Source organism: Mobula birostris, chromosome 5 (assembly GCF_030028105.1).
Source record: "Mobula birostris isolate sMobBir1 chromosome 5, sMobBir1.hap1, whole genome shotgun sequence".
In the NCBI taxonomy this organism is placed as follows: Eukaryota; Metazoa; Chordata; class Chondrichthyes; order Myliobatiformes; family Myliobatidae; genus Mobula; species Mobula birostris.
Window position 1 is genome coordinate 198,694,181 of NC_092374.1, and position 27,211 is coordinate 198,721,391.

At 43.3% G+C, this 27,211-nt stretch overlaps 1 protein-coding gene across 1 annotated transcript in view; it reads left to right on the top strand.

The window, feature by feature from the left end:
• The window catches only part of LOC140198254 (butyrophilin subfamily 3 member A3-like), a 98,256-nt gene that overhangs the window by 59,770 nt on the left and 11,275 nt on the right, over positions 1-27,211 (top strand). Inside the window, exons 4-6 of the mRNA XM_072259311.1 lie at positions 2,626-2,904; positions 25,282-25,401; positions 26,921-26,953. Coding sequence (XP_072115412.1) covers positions 2,626-2,904; positions 25,282-25,401; positions 26,921-26,953 — 432 coding nt within the window. The remainder of the gene's footprint in view (positions 1-2,625; positions 2,905-25,281; positions 25,402-26,920; positions 26,954-27,211) is intronic.

Here is a 27,211-nt window from a genome sequence, read left to right on the forward strand (position 1 = left end):
CTGCAGCTTCTTTCTGTCCTGTCAGTAACCTCCACCCGCCCCCCCCATACCAGACAGTGATGCAGCCTGTCAGAATGCTCTCCACGGTAAACCTACAGAGTTTTTGAATGTTTTTGTTGTCATACCAGATCTCTTCAAACTCCTAATGACGTGTAGTCGCTGTCTTGCCTTCTTTATAACTGCATCGATATGTTGGGACCAGGTTAGATCCTCAGAGATCTTGACACCCAGAAACTTGAAATTGCTCACTCTCTCCATTTCTGATCCCTCTATCAGGATTGGTATGTATTCCTTCGTCTTACCCCTCCTGAAGTCCACAATCAGCTCTTTCATCTTACTGACGTTGAGTACAAGGTTGTTGCTGTGACACCATTCTATTAGTTTGCATATCTCGCTCCTGTACACCCTCTCATCTCCATCTGAGACTCTGCCAACAATGGTTGTATCATCAGCAAATTTATAGATGGTATTTGAGCTATACCTAGCCACACTGTCATGGGTATAATAATGGATACTGCCATTATTATTATTATTATTATATTATTATATTATTATTATTTTTTTGAGGATGTAACTAGTAAAGTGGATAGGGGAGAACCAGTGGATGTGGTATATTTGGATTTTCAGAAGGCTTTTGACAAGGTACCACACAGGAGATTAGTGTGCAAACTTAAAGCACACGGTATTGGGGGTAAGGTATTGGTGTGGGTGGAGAGTTGGTTAGCAGACAGGAAGCAAAGAGTGGGAATAAACGGGACCTTTTCAGAATGGCAGGCGGTGACTAGTGGGGTACCGCAAGGCTCAGTGCTGGGACCCCAGTTGTTTACAATATATATTAATGACTTGGATGAGGGAATTAAATGCAGCATCTCCAAGTTTGCGGATGACACGAAGCTGGGTGGCAGTGTTAGCTGTGAGGAGGATGCTAAGAGGATGCAGGGTGACTTGGATAGGTTGGGTGAGTGGGCAAATTCATGGCAGATGCAATTTAATGTGGATAAATGTGAAGTTATCCACTTTGGTGGCAAAAATAGGAAAACGGATTATTATCTGAATGGTGGCCGATTAGGAAAAGGGGAGGTGCAACGTGACCTGGGTGTCATTATACACCAGTCATTGAAAGTGGGCATGCAGGTACAGCAGGCGGTGAAAAAGGCGAATGGTATGCTGGCATTTATAGCGAGAGGATTTGAGTACAGGAGCAGGGAGGTACTACTGCAGTTGTACAAGGCCTTGGTGAGACCGCACCTGGAGTATTGTGTGCAGTTTTGGTCCCCTAATCTGAGGAAAGACATCCTTGCCATAGAGGGAGTACAGAGAAGGTTCACCAGATTGATTCCTGGGATGGCAGGACTTTCATATGAAGAAAGAATGGGTGAAGTGGGTTTGTACTCTTTGGAATTTAGAAGATTGAGGGGGGATCTGATTGAATCGTATAAGATCCTAAAGGGATTGGACAGGCTTGATGCAGGAAGATTGTTCCCGATGTTGGGGAAGTCCAGAATGAGGGGTCACAGTTTGAGGATAGAGGGGAAGCCTTTTAGGACTGAGATTAGGAGAAACTTCTTCACACAGAGAGTGGTGAATCTGTGGAATTCTCTGCCACAGGGAACAGTTGAGGCCAGTTCATTGGCTATATTTAAGAGGGAGTTAGATATGGCCCTTGTGGCTACGGGGGTCAGGGGGTATGGAGGGAAGGCTGGGGCGGTGATCTGAGTTGGATGATCAGCCATGATCATAATAAATGGTGGTGCAGTCTCGAAGGGCCGAATGGCCTACTCCTGCACCTATTTTCTATGTTTCTATGTATATAGAGAGTAGAGCAGTGGCTAAACACACATCCCTGAGGTGCGCCAGTGTTAATTGTCAGTGAGGTGGAGATATTATCACTAATCCACACAGATTGTGGTCTTCTAGTTAGGAAGTCGAGGATCCAATTGCAGAGAGAGGTACAGAGGCCCAGATTCTGTAACTTCTCAGTCAGAATTTTGAGAATGATGGCGTTGAATGCTAAGGTATAGTCGATAAACAGCATCCTGACGTAGGTGTTTGTATTGTCCAGGTGGTCTAAGGCCATGTGAAGAGCCATTGAGATTGCAGCTGCCATTGACCTATTGTGGCGATAGATTCCACAGGCCCTGGGGATTTATCCAATCCATTTCTCTTTGAAAGACCCAAAACCACCTTCTACTTTATTTCAAAATGTCCTGGCGTAGCAGGATTTCCTGGATTGATTTCACTATCTTCCATAATCTAATCCTAAGCGAACAAGTTTTGTTACCCTTTTGCTTTTAATGTACATAAAAAACGCCTTGATATTTTCTTTAATTCTAATTGCCAATAGCATTTCATGTCCATTTTTCACCCCCCTTATTCCTTCCGTGTGTTCTTTCTGGCTTTCTTTATATTCCTGAAACATCTTGTCTGAATTCAGCTTCCAAAGACTTACATACTTCATCAGGCAGCATCTGCGGAGAGAAAAACAGTTAAAGTCTCAAGTTGATGAACTAGAAAAGGTTAGAATTCAATAAACGTGATTGGAAGCAGATTTAATACTTATGCTTTATGAATTCATGTTACATTTTTCTGAATGACTGTTGTTTCTCCATCTGTTATTAACTGCAGGTTCGGGGAGTGAACCTCGGATTCAGATGAAGGGATACCATGGAGCGGGAATCCAGCTTGTGTGTAAATCCAGTGGATGGAAACCTGAGCCAGAGATCCAATGGATCAGTGAGGATGGGAATGCATTAACAGAGGCTGAGACAAAGTACCACAGAGACTCGGGTCTTGTAAATGTTGAGAGCAGTGTTAGAGTAACGAGGCAATCATCAGGCAAACTGAAGTGCATTATCAGGAGCGACCGTTTGAAAATGGAACATACAGCAATTATTACAATATCAGGTTTGTAAATTATGTTTGATCGGTGAAGGGCTAAGGTGATCTAATTTCTCCTGAAAACCTAACTACCAAAGAATGGTTTATCTCCATCATGTCTTTGCCAAAATCATATGCTTGTTGAAAACTGTCACTTGTTTTTAAACAAAGTCTCCTGTTAGTGACAATTTTGCTGTTGGTGCATCTTTTATATCTGGCACACATTAAAGGCCAATTGAATCCACAACTTGTCCATTTGGGTTGGACATCAACACAGATATTTTCAATCCTTTGACACTCAGGTGAAACATAAATTCCATCTGAGTGGATACAACTTAGAACATTTTACAAAACATTAGCATTACAAAACATTTCCAAACATTAGCATCTGCTGCATTGACCTAGCTGTGAACTATTGGCATTGCTGTGCCCAAGATGAAAGTTCTGTTGGTGTCACAGGTATGGTCCAATTTAAAAAGAAGTTCCATAAAAATAATCATCCAGATTACTACTTGAAACTTCTATAAATTGACCCAGGGCTAATACGATCAGAGTGGAATTTCTGGCTCAATGATCAGTGTGGGAAAACCCCTCATAATTTTGTATACCTCTGTAAAATCTCCCCTCAATCATCCACATTTCAGTGAATAAAGTTCAAAGCAAGTCAACTGAGGCTGCAAAACATCTTATTCAATTTCAAGCTAACATTCCACTCGTGTACTCAATACATTGATGTATGAAGGCCAATATGCCAAAGAGTTTTCTTTATGACCCTATCTACTTGAGACACCATTTTCAATGAATTATGGACTGTATTCCCAGATCCCTCTGTTCTACCACATTCCTCAGTGCCCAACCACTCACCGTGTAAGACCAACCGTGGCTGGTTCTACTGAAGTGCAACACCTCACACTTGTCTGTGTTAAACTGCGTCTGTCATTTTTCATCCCATTTTTCTAGGTCTTCCAGATCTGCTGTAAACTCTGATCGTCTTCCTCACTGTCCACTAACCTCCAATCTTGATGCCATCTCTAAATTTAATGATACAGTTTACCACATTATTATCCAGTTTGCTGTTATGGATGATAAACAACAATATACCCAGCACTGATCCTTGCGGCAGACCACTAGTCACAGGCCTCCAGTCAGAGAGGCAGCCACCTACAATGCTCCCTGACTTCAAACGAGAAATCAAAGACTCTTGCAATCTTGAAAGCCAATCGACTGAACCTTCTTGACCAAACTACCATGCAGGACCTTCTCAAAGGCCTTGCTAAAGTGCATGTAGACAACATCCACTGCCTTGCCTTCATCAACTTTGTAACTTCCTCAAAATCTCTGGTCAAGTCAAGTCAAGTCAAGTCAGTCTTATTGTCATATCGACTATAACTGCTGGTACAGTCATAGTAAAAATGAGACATTTCAGGACCATGGTGCCACATGAAACAACACAAAAACTACACTGGACTATGTAGAACAACACAAAACTACACTAGACTACAGACCTACACAGGACTGCATAAAGTGCACAAAACAGTGCAAGCCAGTACAATAAATAATAAACAAGACAATAGGCACAGTAGAGGGCAGTAGGTTGGTGTCAGTCTAGACTCTGGGTATTGAGGAGTCTGATGGCTTGGGGGAAGAAACTGTTACACAGTCTGGTCGTGAGAGCCCGAATGCTTCAGTGCCTTTTAGCAGATGGCTGGAGGGAGAAGAGTTTGTATGAGGGGTGCGTGAGTTCCTTCATAATGCTGTTAGCTTTGCAGATGAAGTGTGTGGTGCAAATGTCTGTAATGGCGGGAAGAGAGACCCCGATGATCTTCTCAGCTGACCTCACTATCCGCTGTGGGGTCTTGCAATTCGAGATGGTGCAGTTTCCGAACCAGGCAGTGATGCAGCTGCTCAGGATGCTCTCAATACAACTTCTATAGAATGTGGTGAGGATGGGGGGTGGGAGATGGACTTTTCTCAGCCTCCGCAGAAAGTAAAGACGATGCTGTGCTTTCTTGGCTATGGAGCTGGTGTTGAGGGACCAGGTGAGTTTATCCGCCAGATGAACACCAAGAAATTTGGTGCTCTTAACGATTTCTACGGAGGAGTCATCGATGTTCAGTGGAGAGTGGTCGCTCCGTGTCCTCCTGAAGTCAACAACCATCTCTTTTGTTTTGTTCACATTCAGAGACAGGTTGTTGGCTCTGCACCAATCCGTTAGCCGCTGCACCTCCTCTCTGTATGCTGACTCATCATTCTTGCTGATGAGACCCACCACGGTTGTGTTATTGGCGAACTTGATGATGTGGTTTGAGCTGTGTGTTGCAGCACAGTCGTGGGTCAGCAGAGTGGACAGCAGTGGACTGAGCACACAGTCCTGGGGGGCCCCCATGCTCAGTGTGATGGTGTTGGAGATACTGCTCCCAATCCGGACTGACTGAGGTCTCCCAGTCAGGAAGTCTAGGATCCAGTTGCAGAGGGAGGTGTTCAGGCCCAGCAGTTTCAGCTTTCCAATCAGGTGCTGAGGAATTATTGTGTTGAATGCTGAACTGAAGTCTATGAACAGTATTCGAACGTACGTGTCTTTTTTGTCCAGGTGGGTGAGGGCCAGGTGGAGGGTGGTGGCGATAGCGTTGTCTGTTGAACGGTTGGGACGGTACACGAACTGCAGGGGATCCAGTGAGGGGGGCAGCAGGGTCTTGATGTGCCTCATGACGAGCCTCTCGAAACACTTCATGATGATGGATGTGAGTGCAACGGGATGGTAGTCACTGAGGCAGGATACTGAAGACTTCTTCGGCACGGGGACGATGGTGGTGGCCTTGAAACACGTGGGAACGATGGTGCTGCTCAGGAAGATGTTGAAGATGTCAGTGAGAACATCTGCCAGCTGGTCTGCACATCCTCTGAGCACTCTACCAGGAATATTGTCTGGTCCAGCAGCCTTCTGTGGGTTGACTGTGCATAGGATTTTCCTCACATCGGCCATGGTGAGACACAACACCTGGTCATTCGGAGGAGGGGTGGTCTTCCTCACCACCACATCATTTTCCATCTTGAAATGAGCATAGAAGTTGTTCAGTGCATCTGGGAGGGAGGAATCACCTGCACAGTCAGGTGGTGTTGTCCTGTAGTTGGTGATGTCCTGAATGCACTTCCACATGCGCCACGTGCCGCCGTTGTCCTGGAAGCGGCTGTGGATTCGCTGGGCGTGTGCACACTTTGCCTCTCTGATGGCCGGGGACAGCTTGGCCCTTGCTATTGTTAGGGCTGCCTTGTCGCCGGCTCTGAAGTCGGAGTCTCTGATCCTCAGCCGCGCACGCACCTCAGCGGTCATCCATGGCTTCTGGTTAGTGCGTGTAGTGATGGTCTTGGACACAGTGACGTCATTGATGCTCTTTCTGATGTAGCTAGTCACTGATGCCATGTACTCCTGTAAGTTGGTAGAGTCGCCATCGGTTACAGCCTCCCTGAACATGTGCCAGTCAGTATGCTGAAAGCAGTCTTGAAGAGTAGAGATGGCTCCAGCTGGCCGGGTTTTCACCTGCTTCTGAACTGGTCTGGAGTGCCTGACGAGTGGTCTGTACGCTGGGATTAGCACAACAGAGATGTGGTCTGAGTAACCGAGGTGGGGGCAGGGCTCTGCGGTACGCATCGGGAATGTTTGTATAAACAAGGTCCAATGCATTCGCCCCTCTCGTTGCAAAGTCTACATGCTGATGGAATTTGGGGAGCACTGACTTGAGGTTTGCGTGGTTGAAATCTCCGGTGACAATAAACAGTTCATTAGGGTGTGCGTTCTGCAGTTCGCGAATAGCCCCGTACAGTTCACAGAGTGCCTTCTTAGCATTAGCGCTTAGCATTCACCTATAAGATAGCTTAGACAAATCTATCACACACAAAGCCGTATTGGCTATCCGGAATCAGTCACTGTCTGTCCAAATAATTTTTTATCCGATCCCTTAGAATACTTCCCAAAAACTTTCCCACTACTGATGTTAGGCTCAGATGCCTATGATTTCCTGGCTTTTTCTTAAATAACATCAGCTATCCTCCAATCCTCTGGCCCCTCACCCATGGCTAAAGATGTTTAAAATATCTCTGAGAGAACATCTGGTCAGGTCCTGTGTTTATCCATCCTAATTTGCCTCAAGACAGCAAACACCTCCTCCTCCATAATCTTTATCGGGTTCATTACCTCACTACTGCACAGCTGACATCAATAGATTCTGTCTCTCGAGTAAATACTGATGCAAAAATCCATTTAAGATCTTCCACATTTCTGTCAGCTCTGTGCGTGGATACCACTCTGATCTTCCACGTGTCTTCTTTAGCCCTCCTGATTTTCTTCTTGCAACTCTTTCACTCCTGAAGTACCTCATTTGTTCCTGCCTGCCTATACCTGTTATGTACCTCCTTCTTTTTCTTAACTAGGACCACAATATCTCTTCAAAACAATGTTCTTTAAACCTGTTATCCCTGCCTCTTATTCTGACCGGGACATACAATCTCTGTACTCTCAAAGTTTCCCTTTTGAAAGTCTCTCACTTAACAAGTACACCATTGCCAGTAATATTCTGTCACAATCGGCACTTGCCAGACCCTTTTTGATACCACCAAAATTGGTCTTTCTACAATTTGGAATATCAATTAAAGGACCAGACCTATCCTCTTCCATAATTACTTTGAGACTAATGGTATTGTGATCACTGGATGCAAAGTGTTCCCCTTCGATCACCTGCCCTGTCTCATTCCCTAATAACAGATCAAGTATCACACACTCCTTCTGTTGGACTTCCATGCAGTGATTAAGGAAACTTTCTTGAGCACATTTGATAAAAAATTTCCCATCCAGCTGTTATACAGTATGGGAGTCCCAGTCAATATGAGGAAAGTTAAAATCACCTACCATCACAACCATTTAGTTGGAAAGTTGATGGAGAAGATCCTGGGAGGCAGGATTTATGAACATTTGGAGAGGTATAATATGATTAGGAATAGTCAGCATGGCTTTGTCAAGGGCGGGTCGTGACTTACGAGCCTGATTGAATTTTTTGAGGATGTGACTAAACACATTGATGAAGGAAGAGCAGTAGATGTAGTGTATATGGATTTCAGCAAAGCATTTGATAAGGTACCCCATGCAAGGCTTATTGAGAAAGTAAGGAGGCATGGGATCCAAGGGGACATTGCTTTGTGGATCTAGGACTGGCATGCCCATAGAAGGCAAACAGTGGTTGTAGACGGGTCATATTATGCATGGAGGTCGGTGACCAGCGGTGTGCCTCAGGGATCTGTTCTGGAACCCTTACTCTTTGTGATTTTTATAAATGACCTGATGAAAAAGTGGAGGGATGGGTTAGTAAGTTTGCTGATGACACAAAGGTTGGAGGTGTTGTGGGGATAGTGTGGAGGGCTGTCAGGGGTTGCAGTGGGACATTGATGGGATGCAAAACTGGGCTGAGAAGTGGCAGATGGAATTCAACCCAGATAAGTGTGAAGTGGTTCATTTTAGTTGGTCAAATATGATGGCAGAACATAATATTAATGGTAAGACTCTTGGCAGTGTGGAGGTTCCGAGGGATCTTGGGGTCCGAGTCCATAGGACGCTCAAAGCAGCTGCGCAGGTTGACTCTGTGGTTAAGAAGGCGTATGGTGTATTGGCCTTCATCAATTGTGGAATTGAATTTAAGAGGCGAGAGGCAATATTGCAGATAGATAGGACCCTGGTTGGACCCCACTTGGAGTACTATGCTCAGTTCTGGTCGCCTCACTACAGGAAGGATGTGGAAACCATAGAAAGGGTGCAGAGGAGATTTACAAGGATGTTGCCTGGATTGGGGAGCATTCTGTATGAAAGCAGATTGAGTGAACTCGGCCTTTTCTCCTTGGAGTGACGGAGGATGAGATGTGACCTCATAGAGGTGTATAAGATGATGAAAGTGAACCCGTGGATAGTCGAAGGCTTTTTCTGGGCTGAAATGGCTGCCACAAGAGGGCACAGTTTGAAGGTGCTTGGGCGTAGGTACAGAGGAGATCTCGGGTTAAGTTTTTTACAGAGAGAGTGGTGAATGAGTGGAATGGGCTGCTGGCAACGGTAGTGGAGGCGGATATGATAGGGTCTTTTAAGAGACTTTTGGATAGGTACATGGAGCTTAGAAAAATAGAGGGCTATGGGTCACCCTAGTAGTTTCTAAAATAGGGACATGTTCAGCACAACCTTGTGGGCCAAAGGCCCTGTATTGTGCTGCAGGTTTTCTATGTTTCTATGTCTCTATTTGTTTCTTGCAACAGTCTGCAATCTGTCTACAAATTTGCTCCCCTACATTATAGAGTCACAGAGAAGTACAGCACAGAAGCAGGTCTTTTGGCCCATCCAGTGCATGCTAAAAATATTTAAATTGCCTTCTCCCATCAACCTGCACTGGGACAATAGCCCTCTGTATCCCTACTATACATGTATCTATCCAAACTTTTTTCAAACATTGAAATTGTGATGGCATGCACCACTTGTGTTGGCTGCTCATTCCAAAATCTCACGACCCTCTGAATGTAGAAGTTTCCCTTCATGTTCTCCTTAAACCTCTCACCTTTCATCCTGAACCCATGACATTTGGTTGTAGTCCCACCCAACCTTCGGAAAAAGCACACCTGTATTTACTTTATCTATACCCCTCATAATTTGTACACCTCAATCAAATCTCATCTCAATCTTCTGTGTTCTAAAGAATACAGTACTTACCTATTCCATCTTTCCTTATAATTTGGGTCCTCCAGATGTGGCAACATCCTTGTGAATTTTCTCTGTACTCTTTCAAATATTTTTTTACATCTTTCCTGCAAGTAGGTGACCAAAATGCACACAATATTCCAAATTAAGCCTCACCAACACCTTAAACATCTTCAACATAACATCTCATCTCCTGTACTCAATACATTGATGCATGAAGGCCAATGTTGCAGAAGCTTTCTTTATGGCTCTATCTACCGGTGACACAACTTTCAACAAATTATGTACCTGTATTCCCAGATCCCTTTGTTCTGCCACACTCCTCAGTGCCCTTCCGTTCACTGTATAAAAGCTACCTCCTGGTTGGTCCTACTGAAGTGCAAAACATACTTCCCTGCAATAAATTCCCTCTGCCATTTTTCAGTGAATTTCCCCAGCTGATGCAAATCCCCTTGCAACTCATGATAGTCCACTACACTCCCAATCTGGGTGTGATCCGTAAATTTGCTCATCCAGTTCACCACATTATCATCCAGATCATTGATATACTGTAGATGGCAAACAGCAAACGACCCAGCACCGATTTGGTGGCAAACCACTAGTCACAGGCCTCCAGTCAGAGAGGCAACCCTCTACTACCACTCTCTGGCTTCTCCCATAAAGCCAATGTCTGATCCAATTTACTACCTCATCTTGAATGCCGAGCGACTGAACCTTCTTGACTAGCCTCTCATGTGGGCCCTTGTCAAATGCCTTACTAAAGTCCACGTGGACAACATCAACAGCATTGCCTTCATCAATTTTCCTTGAACAACTCAGTCAGATTGGTTAGATGTGCCAGACCGCGCATGAAGCCATTCTATGTCTATCCAAAAACAGCGTCTATAAAAAGTATTCACCCCCCCCCCCCGAAGTTTTCATGTTTTATGACATTAAATCTCAGTGGATTTATTTTGGCTTTTTTGACACTGATCAAAAACAAAGACTCTTTCATGTAAAGTGAAGACAATTTTCTACAAGTTGGTCCAAATTTATTTCAATTATTACAAAATAATTGATTGCACAATTACCCTCCCCCTTCAAAACTCCTCAAGCTCTGTCAGAATGCATGGTGATTATGAGTGAACAGCCATTTTTAAGTCCAGCCACAAATTCTCAATTGTGGTCTAGACTCTGACTTGGCCACTTGAGGACATTAACTTTGCTGTTTTTTAAGCTATTCCTGAGCTTTGGCTTTATGCTTGGGGTCATTGTCTTAGTGAAAAACAAATCTCCCAAGTCGCAGTTCTCTCGTAGACGGCATCAGATTTTCCTCCAGGATTTCCTTGTATTTTGCTGCATTCATTTTACCCTCACCCTTAACAAGCCTTCCAGGGCCTGCTGCAGTGAAGCATCCCCACAGCACGATGTAGCCACCAGCATTCTTCACGGTAGGGATGGTGTGTTTAGTCTGATGGCCAAAAAGCTCAATTTTGGTTTCATCAGACCATAGCACCTTCTTCCACCTGACTTCAGGTTCTCTCACATATCTTCCAGCAAACTCTAGACAAGATTTCATGTGAGTTTTTTTCAACAGTGGCTTTCAATTTGCCACTGTCCCATAAAGCTACGACTGGTGAAGCACCCGGGCAACAGTAGTTGTATGCGCAATCTCTCCCGTCTCAGCCACTGAAGCTTGTAACTCCTCCAGAGATGTCATTGGTGTCTTGGTGGCCTCTCTCACTCCTCCTCTTCTTGCACGGTCATTGAGTTTTTGAACTGAATTTAATTTAATTGACTTTATTACTTACATCCTTCATGAGGACTAAAAATCTCTACGTTATGTCTCCGACTGAATGTGCAATGTGCATGTGCAATTTGTAGTAATTTATAATAAATAGTATGTACAACAGGATAGTCAATAGAACATAGAAGCAGAATTGTATTAGCATGAATTAATCAGTCTGATAGCGGGGTGGAAGAAGCTGTCCCGGAGCCTGTTGGTCCTGGCTTTTAGGCAGCGGCACCGTTTCCTGGATGGTAGCAGCTGGAACAGATTGTGGTTGGGGTGATTCAGGTTCCCAATGATCCTTCAGGCTCTTTTCACACATCTGTCTTTGTAAATATCCTGAATAGTGGAAAGTTCATATCTACAGATGCTCTGGGCTGTCCGCACCACTCTCTGCAGAGTCCTGTAATTGAGGGAAGTACAGTTCCCATACCAGGCAGTGATGCAGCCAGTCAGGATGCTCTCAATTGTGCCCCTGTAGAAAATTTTTAGGATTTTGGGGCCAATACCAAACTTCTTCCACCATCTGAGGTAAAAGATGCGCTGTTGTGCTTTTGTCACCACATAGCCGGAAAGTACAGACCACGTGAGCTCCTCGGTGATGTGCATGCCGAGAAACTTAAAGCTGTTCGGCCTCACAATCCCAGATCCATTGATGTCAATAGGAGCCAGCCTGTCTCCATTCCTCCTGTAGACCAAAACCAGCTCCTTTGTTTTTGTAACATTGAGGATGGCAGATTTACAGCAGTGCCATATTCTTTCCATTTCTTGATAATCGACTTAACTGTACTCCAAGGGATATTCTGTGACTTGGAAATTTTCCTGTATTCATCTCCTAACTTGTGCTTTTCAATAACCTTTTTGCAGAGTTGCTTGGAGTGTTCTTTTGTCTTCATGGTATAGTTTTGCCAGGATACTGACACCAGCAGTTGGTCCCAGATACAGGTGTATTTTTACTGCAGTCCATTGAAACACCTTGACTGCACACAGGTCTCCAAAAACAGATCTCTATTTAACTAATTATGTAACTTCTAAAGCCAATTTGCTGCACCAGTAATGATTTGGTGTGTCTCATGAAAGTGGGTGAATACTTATGTAATCAATTATTCTGTGTTTTATATTTGTAATTAACTTTGAACATTTTGTCGTGATCTACTTTCACGTTGACACAGAAGAGTCTTTTCCTGTTGATCAGTGTTAAAATATGTCAAATTAAATCAACTCTGATTCAATGCCGTAAAACAATAAAATATTATATCTTCTGGGGGGGGTGAATACTTTTATAGGCACTGTACTTATATAACTGGTCCCTTACAATATCTTCCAATAACTTTCCCACAACTAATGTCAGACTCACTGGTCTAAAATTTCCTTGTTTGTGTTCAGAGCCCGTTTAAAACAACAGAACAACTTTGGCTTTTCTTCAATCCTTTGGTACCGCTCCTTTTGCAAAGGATGGTTTAAATATCTCTGCTGGGACCCCAGCCATTTCTGCACACCTCTTGTAGGGTCCGAGGGAACACCTTGTCAGGCCCAGGAATTTATCCACCCGGATTTGCGTCAGGGTAGCAAACACCTCCTCCTCTGTAATCTGTACGTGGTCCATGAAGTTGATGCTGCTTTGCCTTACTTCTAAAGACTCTGCATCTGTCTCCTGAGTAAATACAGATGCAAACAATTCATTTAAGATTTCCCCCATGTGTTTTGATCCCACACACGGATTACCTAACATTCTGATCTTCCAGCGGACCAATTTTGTCCCTAGCAGTCCTTTTGCACTTAACATACCTGTAGAACCCTCTTTCACATTGTCTGCTAGAGCAACTTCATGCTTTCATTTAGCCTTACTGATTTCTTTCTTAAGTGTTTCCTTGCACTTTATGTCCTCCATAAGCACCTTATATGTTTCTTCCTGCCTCTTCCTGTTATGCATCTTCTTTTCTGTCTTAACCAAGGCCTCAATATCTCTTGAAAACTAAGGTTCCATACACCTGTACACTTTCCATACACTTTCATTCTTCCGGTCAAGCACAATCTTTTTACTCTCAAAATTTGGGTTTGAAAGCCTCCACTTTCAAAGTACACCTTTGCCAGAAAACAGCCAGTCCGAATCCACATTTGCCAGATCATTTCTGATGACATGAAAGTTGGCCTTTCTCCAATTTTGAATTTCAACGAATGGAACAGATTATTATTTTTACATATTCACTTTGAAACTAATGACATTGTGGTCACTGGATGCAAACTGCTGCCCTACAGAAGCTTCTGTCACCTTCTCTGTCTCATTCCCTAATAGCAGATCCAGTATCACAGTATCTCTTTGGGACTCTGACATACTGATGAAGGAAAATTTTCTGAACACAGACATCCCACCTCTCCCGGAAGTTCCGGGAGTCTTCTGCATATCGATAGTGGCTCCCTGATGCCTGCAAATTACATACAATATCCCAGAAATTGATATTTTAGAGAGGGAGAGAGAGAGAGAGATATGGAAGAGTGTTCCAAAAAAAAAAGAAAATATAAAACGTACATCACCTCAGACTACACTAAAGTGTACCCCTGCCTAATAAGGATCAAAATTAATGACAGTGTTGCTCGCTGCACTGTTTGCAACAGTGACTTTACTATTGCACATGGCGTGTTAAAACTGTAAAAGACATGTTGAGGTGAGTTTAACAGGTGTCATTTGTTCATTAGCATAGCTAACGTTATTTAAACTAGCGGGCTAGCTGCTAAGGAGTTACTCTATTGCAGACATCCCACCTCTCCCGGAAGTTCCAGGAGTCTCCCGCAAATTGATGGTGCTACCTCCCTGAAATGATGTTTTGCAGGATGGGATGTCTGGGATAACCACATTTGACAAACTCTATCCCATCAAATCCTGTTATAGTATGGGATTCCTAGTCAATATGTTGAAAGTTAAAATCACTAACTATAACAACCTTGTGTTTCTTGCAACAGTCTGCAATCTCTTCACAAGTTTGTTGCTTTAAATCCCTAGGCTTGTTGTGTGGTCTGTAATATAGCCCCATTCACATGGTCATACCTTTCTTATTTCTCAGTTCCACCCATGATATCTCACTAGATGAATTCTCCAGTCTGTCCTGACGGAGCACTGTCATGATATTTTCCCTGACTAGTAATGCCATCCTTCCTCCTTTAATCTTTCCCGCTCTGTCATGTCTGAAACAATGGACCCCTGGAATACTGAGCTGCCAGTCCTGTCCCTCCTGCACCTGAGTCTCATTAATGGCCAGGACATTGGGTGTATTTAAGGCAGAGATTGATAGGTTCTTGATTGGACATGGCATCAAAGGTTACAGGGAGAAAGTCAAGGAATGGAATTGAGGGGAGAAAAGGATTGGCCATGATTGAATGGTGGAGCAGACTTGATGGGCCAAATGGCCAAATTCTGCTCCTATGTCTTATTGTTTTATTATCATGATTCTGGGTGTTGATCCATGCCCTGAACTCATTCATCTTTCCTTCGATACAGGAAACAAGAAATCGTTAGTAAGTTTGACATGAAAATAATACTGGACAGCAAATTGTTATGAAAATGTTGCTTCGTCAGATATTTGATTGTGTATGATAGACCACATGATGTTGAACTCAAACATAATTTCAGACTCTGGCATCATGCAGGAATTTGGAAAAACAAGAAATTATCTTTTATTGACTAATACATTTAATTGCATAACGGTGCTGACGCTTTGCAAAAGTTCAACTATGCTAAAATGTTTTGTTGATTATTTTCATTTGTAGTCAGTGTCTGAGGTTTCTCACTTATGTGTTTAACAATAATCAGCCAGTATTGACGGATTCCAGTTGCCCTGATACTGTTTCTCCATGACCGCAATATCCTGGTAAAACCTTTCACCACACTGACAGCACCAAGATTTGCAGGGCAGCATTCTAAATGGGAATGCGAAAAAGGAATCTTTAGTGACATGTTTCACTTCATGGTTTTGTATGCTTGAATCATGTTGTCAACCAGCTGCATGTAGTTTGGTGCTCTGTAGTTGCCAAAAAAAAAATCAAAAACATTGTTGAATGCCTTCCATGTGATTTACTCCGGTCCCACGAGGAGTTCTTCAAATTGCCTGTCATTGATGGTCTGTTTGATTTGTGGACCAACAAAAATGCCTTCCTTAATCTTGGCATCAGTTATTCTGACTTGAGTTATGAATTAAAATACAAATATAGGTGATTTCAAGAAAAGATGCATGATAGGGAAATTTCATGGTGAATTTCATGATCAGCAGCTCAAAATCCATAAGATACACCCAAAGATATTCAAGACACAAAACCTTTGTTGTCCAGGTGTAATCGGTAAGGTGAACAATGAAAAAGGTTACCAAAAATTACAGAAGGATATGTATCTGCTGAATAAGTGGGCTGAAGGACAACAGAAGGAACTTAATTCAGATAAGAGCTCGCTATTGCATTTTGGAAAATCAGATCAAGATAGGTCTTACACAGTGAACAATAGGGCTCGGAGGAGTGTTGGAGAACAGGTGGACCTTGGAGGTCAAGTACATGGTCCCCAGAGAGTGGAGTCATGGGCACATGGGTTGATAAAGGCAGCTTTTAGCACACTGAACTTCATCGGTCAGGGTACTGAGTATAAAAGTTAGGTCATAGTGCAGCTGTATTGGATGCTGGTGAGGCTGCACTTGGAAGTATTGTGTTCTGTTTTGGTCACCCTGTGATTGGAAAGAGTGCAGAATTATTTACAAGGACCTTGCTGGGACTAGAGGGAGTGAGTGGTGGGAGAGGTTGCACAGTCTAGGACTTTATTCCTTGGAGCATATGAGACTGAGAGCTGATCTTATGAGGCCCTTCCATTGGTTGGGGTCAAACATGGATATTGTGTCTAAGCTGTTTACATGACTATAGAAACTGGTACACAAGTCAGGGCAGTATGAAATGGAGAGTAAATTGTTGCTCATGCAGCAGGTTTTCGTTCTCCAAACAGCTGACACATCAAAAGGAACATCAGAAACCAATACAGTTTGGCATCAGTGGTGTTGTAGGACTCTACCTCCGGCTTTTTCCTCAGGGTTTACTCCTGAAGCCATCCCCAAGACTGGGTACAGTCACAAGACAGCGGAGGTTTGAGGTCAGAGTTTTCCTATTGCGAGATGATCTGCCAGCCTCAGCTGACAAGCCCCGTCTACTCAAAGTGACTCGTTTTAAGCTGCCAGTAACCTGCTTTTGGCTCTTCTCCTGACAGCAGAAACTGTTCTGTCAGGCATGAAGGCCAGGAGCTGGACTGGGTTGTCAGAGGCTATTTGAGATGCACACCATTGGGAACATTAAATAGGTAGTGGGAGCTCATCCCCACAAACTGGCCTGTCTATAACAAACTGAAGGAACTAGTGATCTTATAGAGATGTATAAAATATTGATGGGCATAGAGAGGAAGAATTCACACAGTTTTCCTCCTCGGTTAAGGTATCGAGACCATAAGATCGTAAGATATAGGAGCAAAATTAGGCCATTTGGCCCATTGAGTCTGCTCCACCATTTCATCATGGCTGATCCAATTTTCCTGTCAGCCCTGATCTTCTGCCTCCTCCCCATATCCTTCATGCCCCGACCAATCAAAAATTTATCGATTTCTGTCTTAAATATACAGAAAGACTTGGCCCCTGCAGCTGTCTGTGGCAACGAATTCCACGGATTCACCACTCTCTGGCTAGAGAAATTACTCCTCAGCTCCATTCTAAAAGGACGCCCTTCTATTCTGAGCAACACACACAAAGTGCTTCGAGGGAAGGGTCTCGGCCCGAAACGTCCACTGTACTTCTTCCTATTGATGCTCTCTGGCCTGCTGTGTTCCACCAGCATTTTGTATGTGTTGCTTGAATTTCCAGCATTTGCAGATTTCCTCGTGTTTGCATTCTATTCTGAGGCTGGTATTAGGCTTTCCCACCATAGGAATAATCCACTCCACATCCACTCTATCAAGCTTTTTCCCATTTGATTGGTTTCAATGAGGAATATCAAGCGGTAGTAAATCAAGGCAACTGGGTTGTCAGAGGTTACAACGGGACATTGATAGGATGCAAAACTGGGCTGAGAAGTGGCAGATGGAGTTCAGCCCATATAAGTGTGAGGTGGTTCATTTTGGTAGGTCAAATATAATGGCAGAATATAGTATTAATGGTAAGATTCTTGGCAGTGTGGAGGATCAGAGGGATCTTGGGGTCTGAGTCCATAGGACACTCAAACCTGCTACGCAGGTTGATTGTGTGGTTAAGAAGGCATATGGTGCATTGGCCTTCATCAACCATGGGATTGAGTTTAAGAGCTGAGAGGTAATGTTGCAGCTATATAGGACCCTGGTCAGACCCCACTTGGAGTACTGTGCTTAATTCTGGTTGCCACACTATAGGAAGGATGTGGGAACTATAGGAAGGATGCAGGGGAGATTTACAAGGATGTTGCCTGGATTGGAGAGCATTCCTGATGAGAATAGGTTGAGTGAACTCAGCCTTTTCTCCCTGAAGCAACAGAGAATGAGAGGTGAGTTGATAGAGGTGTACAAGATAACGAGAGGCATTGATCGTGTGGATAGTCAGAAGCTTTTTCCCAGGGCTGAAATGGCAAGCACCAGAGGGCATAGTTTTAAGCTGCTTGGAAGCAGGTAGAGGAAATGTCAGGGGTAGGTTTTTAATGCAGAGAGTGGTGAGTGCATGGAATGGGCTGCCGATGGTGGAAAAGATCGGGTCTTTTAAGAGACTCCTAGATGGCTACATGGAGCTTAGAAAAATAGGTAGCTCTAAGGTGAGGACATGTTTGGCACAGCTTTGTGGGCCAAAGGGCCTGTATTGTGCTGTAGGTTTTCTATGTTTCTTAGATGGCTTTGTAAAGCAGCTTGTGCTTGAGCCTACTGGGGGAAAGGTTATCTGAGATTGGGTATTGTGTAATAACCCAGATCTTATTTCAGATATTAACATAAAGGAACCCTTAGGAGGCAGTGATGACAATAGGATTGAATTCACAATGCAATTTGAGAGGGAGAAGCATAACTCACATGTATCTGTATCACAATGGAATAGAGGGAATTGCAGGTGGATGAGGAAGGAGCTTGCCCAGGTGGATTGGAGGAGGATATTGGCAGGGATGACCCTGGGATGTCATCTTATGGGGATTTATGTGGAAGACTTTAGGGGATGACAGCGGAGCAGAGATGGCTGAAGTTTCTGGGAATAGTTCACAGAGTGCAGGATAGATATGTCCCACAGAGGAAAAAGTTCTCAAATGGCAGGGTTAAGCAACTGTAGATGACAAAGGAAGTTAAGGACTGCAGATATGCCAAAGAAAGTGCATAAGTGGTAGCAAAAGTGAGTGGGAAGTTGGATGATTTAAAATCCAACAAAAAGGCAACTAAAAAAGCTAAAAGGAAAAGATGAAATATGAAAGCAGACTAGCCAGTAATATAAAGCAGAATACCAAAGGATATTTTTTTCAGTTATATAAAGAGTAAAAGGGAAGTGAGAGTTGATAATGGACCACTGAAAAAGGAAGCTGTTGAGGTAGTAATGGGGGACAAAAAAAAAATGGCAGATGAACTTAATGGGTGCTTTGCATCTGTCTTCACTGTGGAAGACACCAGCATTTTGCCAGACATGTGTGAGTGTCAGGGAGCAGGAGTGAGAGCCATTGCATTTACAACAGAAAACGTGCCGGGCAGGCTCAAAGGTGCATAAGACAGATTCCTGAGAGAGGTTGCTGAAGAGATATCAGATGCATTTGTCATGACATTTCAAGGATCACTTGATTCTGACTTAGTCCCGGAGGACTAGAAAATTTCAAATGACTTCACTCTTTAAGAAGGGAGGAAAGCAAAAGAAAGGAAATTATAGGACAGTTAGCCTAACCTCAGTGGTTGTGAAAGTATTGGAGTCTGTTGTTAAGGATGCGGTTTCAAGGTACTCGGAGACTTATGATATAATAAGTCAGAGTCAGCATGGTTTCTGTGAAGAGAAATCTTGCCTGACAAATCTGTTAGAGTTCTTTGAGGAAGAAGCAGGGTGGACAATGGAGAGACAGTGGATGTCATTTATTTGGATTTTCAGAAGCAATTTGATAAGGTGCCACACATGAGGCTGCTTAACAAGATAAAATCCTATAGTGTTACAGGAAAGATACTGGCATGGATAGAGGAATGGCTGACAGGCAGGAGGCAGCGAGTGGGAATAAAGGGGGCTTTTTCTGGTTGACTGCCGGTGACGAGTAGTGTTCCTCAGGGGTCAGAATTGGGACCGATGCTTTTCATTGTTTGTCAGTGATTTAGATAATGGAATTGATGGCTTTGTGGCAAAGTTTGTGGGTGGAGGGGTAGGTAGTACTGAGGAAGTTTTGCGGTTGCACCAGGACTTGGACAAATTGGAAGAATGGGCAAAAAATGGCAGATGGAATACAGTATTGTGAGGTGAATGATAGTGCATTTTGGTAAAAGGAACAGTAGTGTGGACCATTATCTAAATGGGGAGAAGGTTCAAACATCAGAAGTGCAGAGGGACTTGGGAGTTCTCGTGCAAGACTCCCAGAAGGTCATTTACAGATTGAGCCTGTGGTAAAGAAGGCAAAAGCAATGTTGGTATTTATTTCAAGGGGAGTAGAATATCAAAGCAGGGAGATAATACCTAGCCTTTATAAGACACTGGTCAGGCCACAGTTTTGGGCCCCATATCGCAGAAAGAATGTGATGTCATTGGAAAGAGCCAAGAAGAGGATGTGTACAGGAATGAAGTGGTTAACATATGAGGAGTGTTTGACAGCTTTGGGTCTGTACTCACTGGAATTTAGAAGAATGCATGGGGATCTCATTGAAACCTACCGAATGTTGAGTTTGCCAGGATACTGATTCCACCAATAGTTGGTCCTTCCAGATACAGGTGTATTTGTACTGCAGTCATTTGAAACACCTTGACTGTACACAGGTCTCCAAAAACAGATCTCTGTTTAACTAATTATGTGACTTCTAAAAACCATTTTGCTGCACCAGTGATGATTTGGTGTGTCATATGAATGGGGATGAATACTTATGCAATCAGTTATTCTCTGTTTTATAGTTGTAATAAACTTAGATCATTTTCACACTGACACAAAAGAGTCTTTTTCTGTTAATCAGTTTCAAAAATTGCGGAATTAGGTCACCTGTGATTCAATGCTGTAAAACAGTAAAATCTGAAAACTTCCAAGGGGCGGGGGCGGGTAGTGAATACTTTTTAGAGGCACTGTACTTATATATCTGATTCCTTTCAATACCTTCCAATAACTGTCCCACAACTAATGTCAGACTCACCAGCCTATAATTTCCCTGGTTTATGTTCAGAGCCTGTTTTAAACAACGTAACAACGTTGTCTATACTACAATCCTCTGGTACCGCTCCTGTTGCGAAGGATATTTTAAATACCTCTGCTGGGGCCCCAGCAATTTCTGCACACCTCCTGTAGGGTCTGAGGGAACACCTTGCTGGACCCTGGGGATTTAACCACCCTGATTTGCATCAGGGCAGCAAATACCTCCTCCTCTGTAATCTGTACAGGATCCATGAAGTTGATGCTGTATTGCCTTACTTATAAAGACTCTGCATCTGTCTCCTGAGTAAATAGAGATTCAAAGAAGTAATTTAAGATCCCTCCCATCTGTTTTGATTCCACACATGGTTAACCTATCATTCTGATCTAACAGAAGACCAATTTTGTCCCTAGTGGTCCTCTTAAACAACATATCTGTAGAATCTCTAAAGATTCTCCTTCATGTTGTCTGCTGGAGCAATGTCATGCCTTCTTTTAACCTTCCTGATTTCTTTCTTAAGTGTTCTCTTGCTTTTTGTGTAATCCATCAGCACCTCATATGTTCCTACCTGCTTATCCCTGCTGTACAACTCCTTTTCTCTCTTAACCCGAGCCTCAGTATCTTTTGAAATCGAAGGTTCGCGACACCTATTATCTTTACCTTTTATTCTGACAGACAAGTACAGGCTTTGCACTATTAAAATTTGGCTTTGAAAGCCTCAACTTTCAAAGTACACTTCTGCCAGAAAACAGCCAGTCCCAATCCACGTTTGCCAGATCATTTCTGATGACATGAAAATTGGCCTTTCTCCAATTTAGAATCTCAACCCGTGGACCAGACTGATATTCTTACTTATTTACTTTGAAACTCCAAGTACACAACATCAACTAACTCTCCTTTATTTATCCTGCTTGATATTTCTTTAAAGAATTCCAACAGATTTGCAGGCAAGATTTTCCCTTGAGAAAACCATGCTGACTACAGACTATTTTATCATATGCTTCCAAGTACCCTGAGACCTCATCCTTAAAAACCAACTCCAACATCTTCCCAACCACTGAGGTCGGACTAACTGGCCTATAATTTCCTTTCTTGAAGAGTGGAGTAACATTTACAATTTTCCGGTCTTCTGCACCCATTGTAGAATCTAGTGATTGTTGAAATATCATTATTAATGCTGCCATGATCTCTTCAGCCATCTCTTTCAGCACTCCGGGTGTACACTGTCTGGTCCAGTGACTTATCTACCTTCAGTCCCATGAACATTCTCTCCTGTTATGGAGCTTCACACACTTCATGACCCCTGACACCCAGAACTTCCACCATGCTGCTAGTGTCTTGCATAATGAAGACTGATGCAATATACTCCTTCAGTTCATCTGCCATTTTGTTGTCCTCTATTACTAGCTCTCCAGCATCATTCTCGAGTGGTTCAATATCCACTTTCACCTCTGTTTTACACTCTACATATCTGAAGAAACTTTTGGTATCCTCTTTAATATTATCGGCTAATAATATTACTTTCATATCCCATCTTTACCTTCTTAATTACTTTTTAGTTGGTTTTTAAAGGTTTTCAATTCTACAACTTCCCACTATTTTTTGCTCTATTATATGTCCTCTCTTTGGCTTTTATGTTGGCCTTGACTTCTTTTGTTAGCCACGGTTGTGTCATCGTTCCTTTAGAAAATTTCTCCTCTTTGGGATCGCATATATCCTATGCCTTCTGGATTGCTTCCAGAAACTCCAGGCATTGCTGCTCTGCTGTCATCCCTGCCAGTGTTCTTTTCAGTCAATTCCGGCCACCTCCTTTCTCATGCCTTTGTAATTCCCTTTACTCCACTGTAATACTGATACATCTGACTTTAGCTTCTCCTTCTCAAATTTCAGGGTGAATGTTATCATATTATGATCGCACTCCCCTAAGGGTCCTTTTACTTTATGCTCTTTAATCAATTCTGGTTCATTGCACAACACCCAATCCAGAATAGCTGATCCTCTATTGGGCTCGACGAGCTGCTCTGAAAAGCCATCTTGTTGGCATTCTGGAAATTCCCCCTGCCCCAGCCTGATTTTCCCAATCTACCTGCATATTGAAATCCCCCATGGCTATTGTAATATTACCCTTGTGGCAAGCATTTTCTATCTCACATTATAATTTGTAGGCCACATCCTTACTACTACTTGGGAGTCTGTATGCAACTCCCATCAGGGTCTTTTTATCCTAGCAGTTCCTTAGCTCTATCCACAATGATTCAACACCTTCTGGCCCTTTGTCACCTCTTTCTAATGATATCACTTTTTACTGCTCCCTCTGCTTTCCTGCCTGTCCTTTTGATACAATATGTATCCTGGGACATTATGATCCCAACTGGGATCTTTTCTCCCTCACCTTAACTGGGAAAAGATTGTGTGGGCACGTGGACAAGTGGTTAAGGCATTCAACTAGCAATCTGAAGGTCGTGAGTTCGAGCCCCAGCCGAGGCAGCGTGTAGTGTCCTTAAGCAAGGCACTTAATCACACAGTGCTCTGCGACAACACTGGTGCCAAGCTGTATGGGTCCTAATGCCCTTCCCTTGGACAACATCGGTGTTGTAGAGGGGGGAGATTTGCAGCATGGGCAACTGCTGGTCTTTCATACAGTGAAGACTTTCCAGGCGCAGACCCATGGTCTCGCAAGACTACTGGATGCCTTAATGTTAATGATCCCACCTACAATTCAATGATGCCTACAACATCATACCTGTCAATCTGTAACTGTGCTACAAGTTCATCTACCTTATTCTGTATACTGCACACATTCAAATACAACACCGTCAGTCCTGTGTTCACCCTTTTTGATTTTGCCCACCATTTACATTGCAACTCCCTTGTTGACTGCAATTTTGCCCTATCAACAGCCTCTGCTCACTTCACATTGCCTCTGTTTGTAAACCAGCCACCTCATCTTCAGCACTATTATCTACCTTTCTACAATACTTCTTGCATTGAAACATGTGCAGCTCAGAACACCAGTTGCTCCCATGCTCAGCCTTTAGATTCCAAACTTTGTCAGGTCTTACCAGCATCTGTCTCTGCAACCTCTCCACTTACTGTTCTGTTGTAGAGAGCATAGTTTTAAGGTGAGGGGGAAAGAGATTTAATGACAACCATTTTTCTACTGAAGTTGGTATATGGAATGAGCTGACAGAGGAAGTGGTTGAGTCGAGCACAATTATAATAATCAGTATCCTGGCTCATGGCATCACGATCTGGTGTGACAGTCAAATGCCCGGAAATATAAGAAGCTGCAGGGAAAAGTGGACTCAGCCCAATACATCAGGAGCAAATCCCTCCCCACCATTAGTAGTATCTACAGGAGGTGCTGCCTCAAGAAGGCAACATCCATCATCAAAGGTTTTCACCATTCAGCCATGCCCTCACCTTGCAGTGACCATTAGGCAGAAGCTACAGAAGCCTGAAGTCCCCACACAACCAGGTTCAGGAATAGCTACTTTCCTTCAACTATTCAGTTCATCAACTAACTCACAAAACTCTAATCACTACCTCAGTACAACAACACGATGACAACCTTGATCACTCTGCACTACAACAGAGATTGTTTCTTTTTCAAGCTGATTGCATTCTTTCTTGTAAAAATTACGTATAATTTCTGTTTTCCTTGTGAATGCTACCTCTGTGACACTGTATAGCCTGTGATGGTGCTCCAAGTATGTTTCTCTTCTGGCCTGTTGCTTTCATGGACTTGTGCATATGACAATAAACAACATTGAAACTTTGAAGAGACAATTTGTCAGGCACACGGACAAGGAAGGTTGAGAAGGATCTGGGCTAAGCACTGGCAAATGGGACTAGTTTGGATGGGGCATGTTGGTCATTATGGACCAGTTGGGCTGATGGACCTGTTTCTGTGCTGTATATCTCTACAATTAAACATCAGTGACAGTGATGAAGTCTCAGAGCCTCCATTATAATGTTCCATTGTAGCCATTTCTGGTTCTTCCAGTAAACACCTATTGATGTTACGTTTACCAGGATGCTGCCTGGTTTAGAAAGTATGCATTATGATCAGAGATTAAGGGAGCTAGGGCTTTACTCTTTGGAGAGAAGGAGGATGAGAGGAGACATGATAGAGGTGTACAAGATAATAAGAGGAATAGATAGAGTGGATAGCCAGCGCCTCTTCCCCAGGGCACCACTGCTCAATACAAGAGGACATGGCTTTAAGGTAAGGGGTGGGAAGTTCAAGGGGGATATTAGAGGAAGGTTTTTTACTCAGAGAGTGGTTGGTGCCTGGAATGCACTGCCTGAGTCAGTGGTGGAGGTAGATACACTAGTGAAGATTAAGAGACTACGAGACGGGTGTATGGAGGAATTTAAGGTGGGGGCTTATATGGGAGGCAGGGTTTGAGGGTCGGCACAACATTGTGGGCTGAAGGGCCTGTACTGTGCTGTACTATTCTATGTTCTATGTTACAGGAGGAGGCTGCTTGGGCAGTTGTGGACTTTCCACCTCATGGAGTTTTACTGAACTAATTCTGCTAGGGTGCATTGTAGATTTTTTCATTGTCTCATTCACTGATCTTTATTCTACAGATGATCTCTTCCCTGCTGTTCCTGAATGGGTCCTGCCACTGGTCTTCACCATTTGTGTTGTAATTGCTGCTAACTCCACTGTGATTTATTGGAATGTGAAACAAAACAGACGCATAAAAGGTATGTTTCTGCAATATTGTGAAGTACTGGCCTGGAAATCCAGTGGAAAATCTCCCAGTTTCCCTCTGAAATTTCCATGAAAGCCAGAGCATTTGCTGGAGAAATCATGTAAAATCCACATTTCCCAGCAGGCTCTGACATTCCAGCAGTGAACGTTATCTCTGGTAAGAATATTTGTAGCCATAGAGCTGGGAAGTAAGGAAGAAAACTGCCCGATGTTGCATCTCCTGTGTCTGCATGATGAAGTGCCAGGAGGTTCAGCTGGTCACTGATTCACTTGTACTTCGTGTAACTTGGTTCCCGATACTTAGGCTCCTCTGCAGTGGTGAAACCAGGTACACTTTGTACGATACCTTTGTTTCATAGCTCAAACCAAATTTTAAAACTACGTATTTTGATTGTGTAACCTATCCCACTCTAAGTTCTCCACTCACAGTGTCCTACAATGTTCTCAAAGGCTTAACAGAGGATGAAGAACAGAACTTCATCTTTTAAGTAGGAAAGCACAAAAATGCTGGAGGAACTCAGCATCTGTGGAAAGTCAACGTCTCAGAGCAAGACCCTTGATTGGAAAGGAAGGGTGAGGAAGCCAGTAAGAAGATGGGTGGAGGGGAAGAAGTACAATCCAGAGGCTGTTAGGTGAAGGCAGGTGAGGGAAACATTGGTGGATGAGGGAGGGAATTGAAGTGTGAAGGCAGGAGGTGATAGATGGAAAAGGTAAAGGGCTGAAGAGAAGGGATCTTGTAGGAGAGGAGAGTGGATCATGGGAGATCGGGAAGGAGGAGGGAGCTGATAGGCAGGGTAGGAGAAGCAGTAAGAGGAGGGTCAGAATGGAGTATGGAAAAAGAGAGAAGAGGGAGGGCATCAGAGGGAGGTGATAGGCAGAGTATGAGAAGAGAAGGGGTAATTGGGGAGTCAGAATGGGGAATGGAAAAAGAGAGGGGGGAGGGAGGAGAAATTGATATTGATGCCATTAGGTAGGAAGCTACCCAGACGGGATATCAGGTGTTGCTCCTCCAACATGAGAGTGGCCTCATTGTGCCAGGAGAGGAGGCCATAGACCAGCATGTTGGAATGGGAAAGGGGATTGGCATTAAAATGGCTGGCCACTGGGAAATCCTGCTTGATGGGGCTGACCAGATGATCCCCCAATCTACATCGGGTCTCACAAATGTAGAAGAGATCACACTGTGAGCACCATATACAGCTGGTAGCTCACAGCATTTCAAATTCAACACTGAGTTTAACCATTTCAAACCATGATCACCATGTTCATGTTTTCTGACAGCAACTGTTGGCAATGGTTTATGTGTTGTCATTTAGACCTTGACCCTAACATTGACTCACGGTGTATTTCCTCACCACTTCAACATTTTTTTTGTCTCTGATGGGAGACCGTCAACCATGAGTTTGCCTGACCCTCTGAGTGTTCCCCATTCTTTCAGATCTCCAGCATCTGAAGTGAAATCATTGTCCTGAAAACTTGTTGTTCTAATATACCACTGGTCTGTCTTTTCAGAGCTGGAACTTCAGAAATATATCATAGAATCTGGTAAGATATCAATATTGAAATATTTTTATAAACTGTAAGGAAAAAGTTTTATTTAATAAAATCAACCTTTTCTTCTGTTAGCATTAATCATTTAACTCCCTCATGACATTACTTTGTTTAGAGATTCATAAATTAAGAATAATAAACTAATTCCCTGTATTTTACAACCAAGGATCCTTGAAATAATCTGGATGAAATACAAAAGACCTAAGAATAGGAGCAAGCAATCTTCTCTGGGAACGGTAGCTTAAGCAGAAT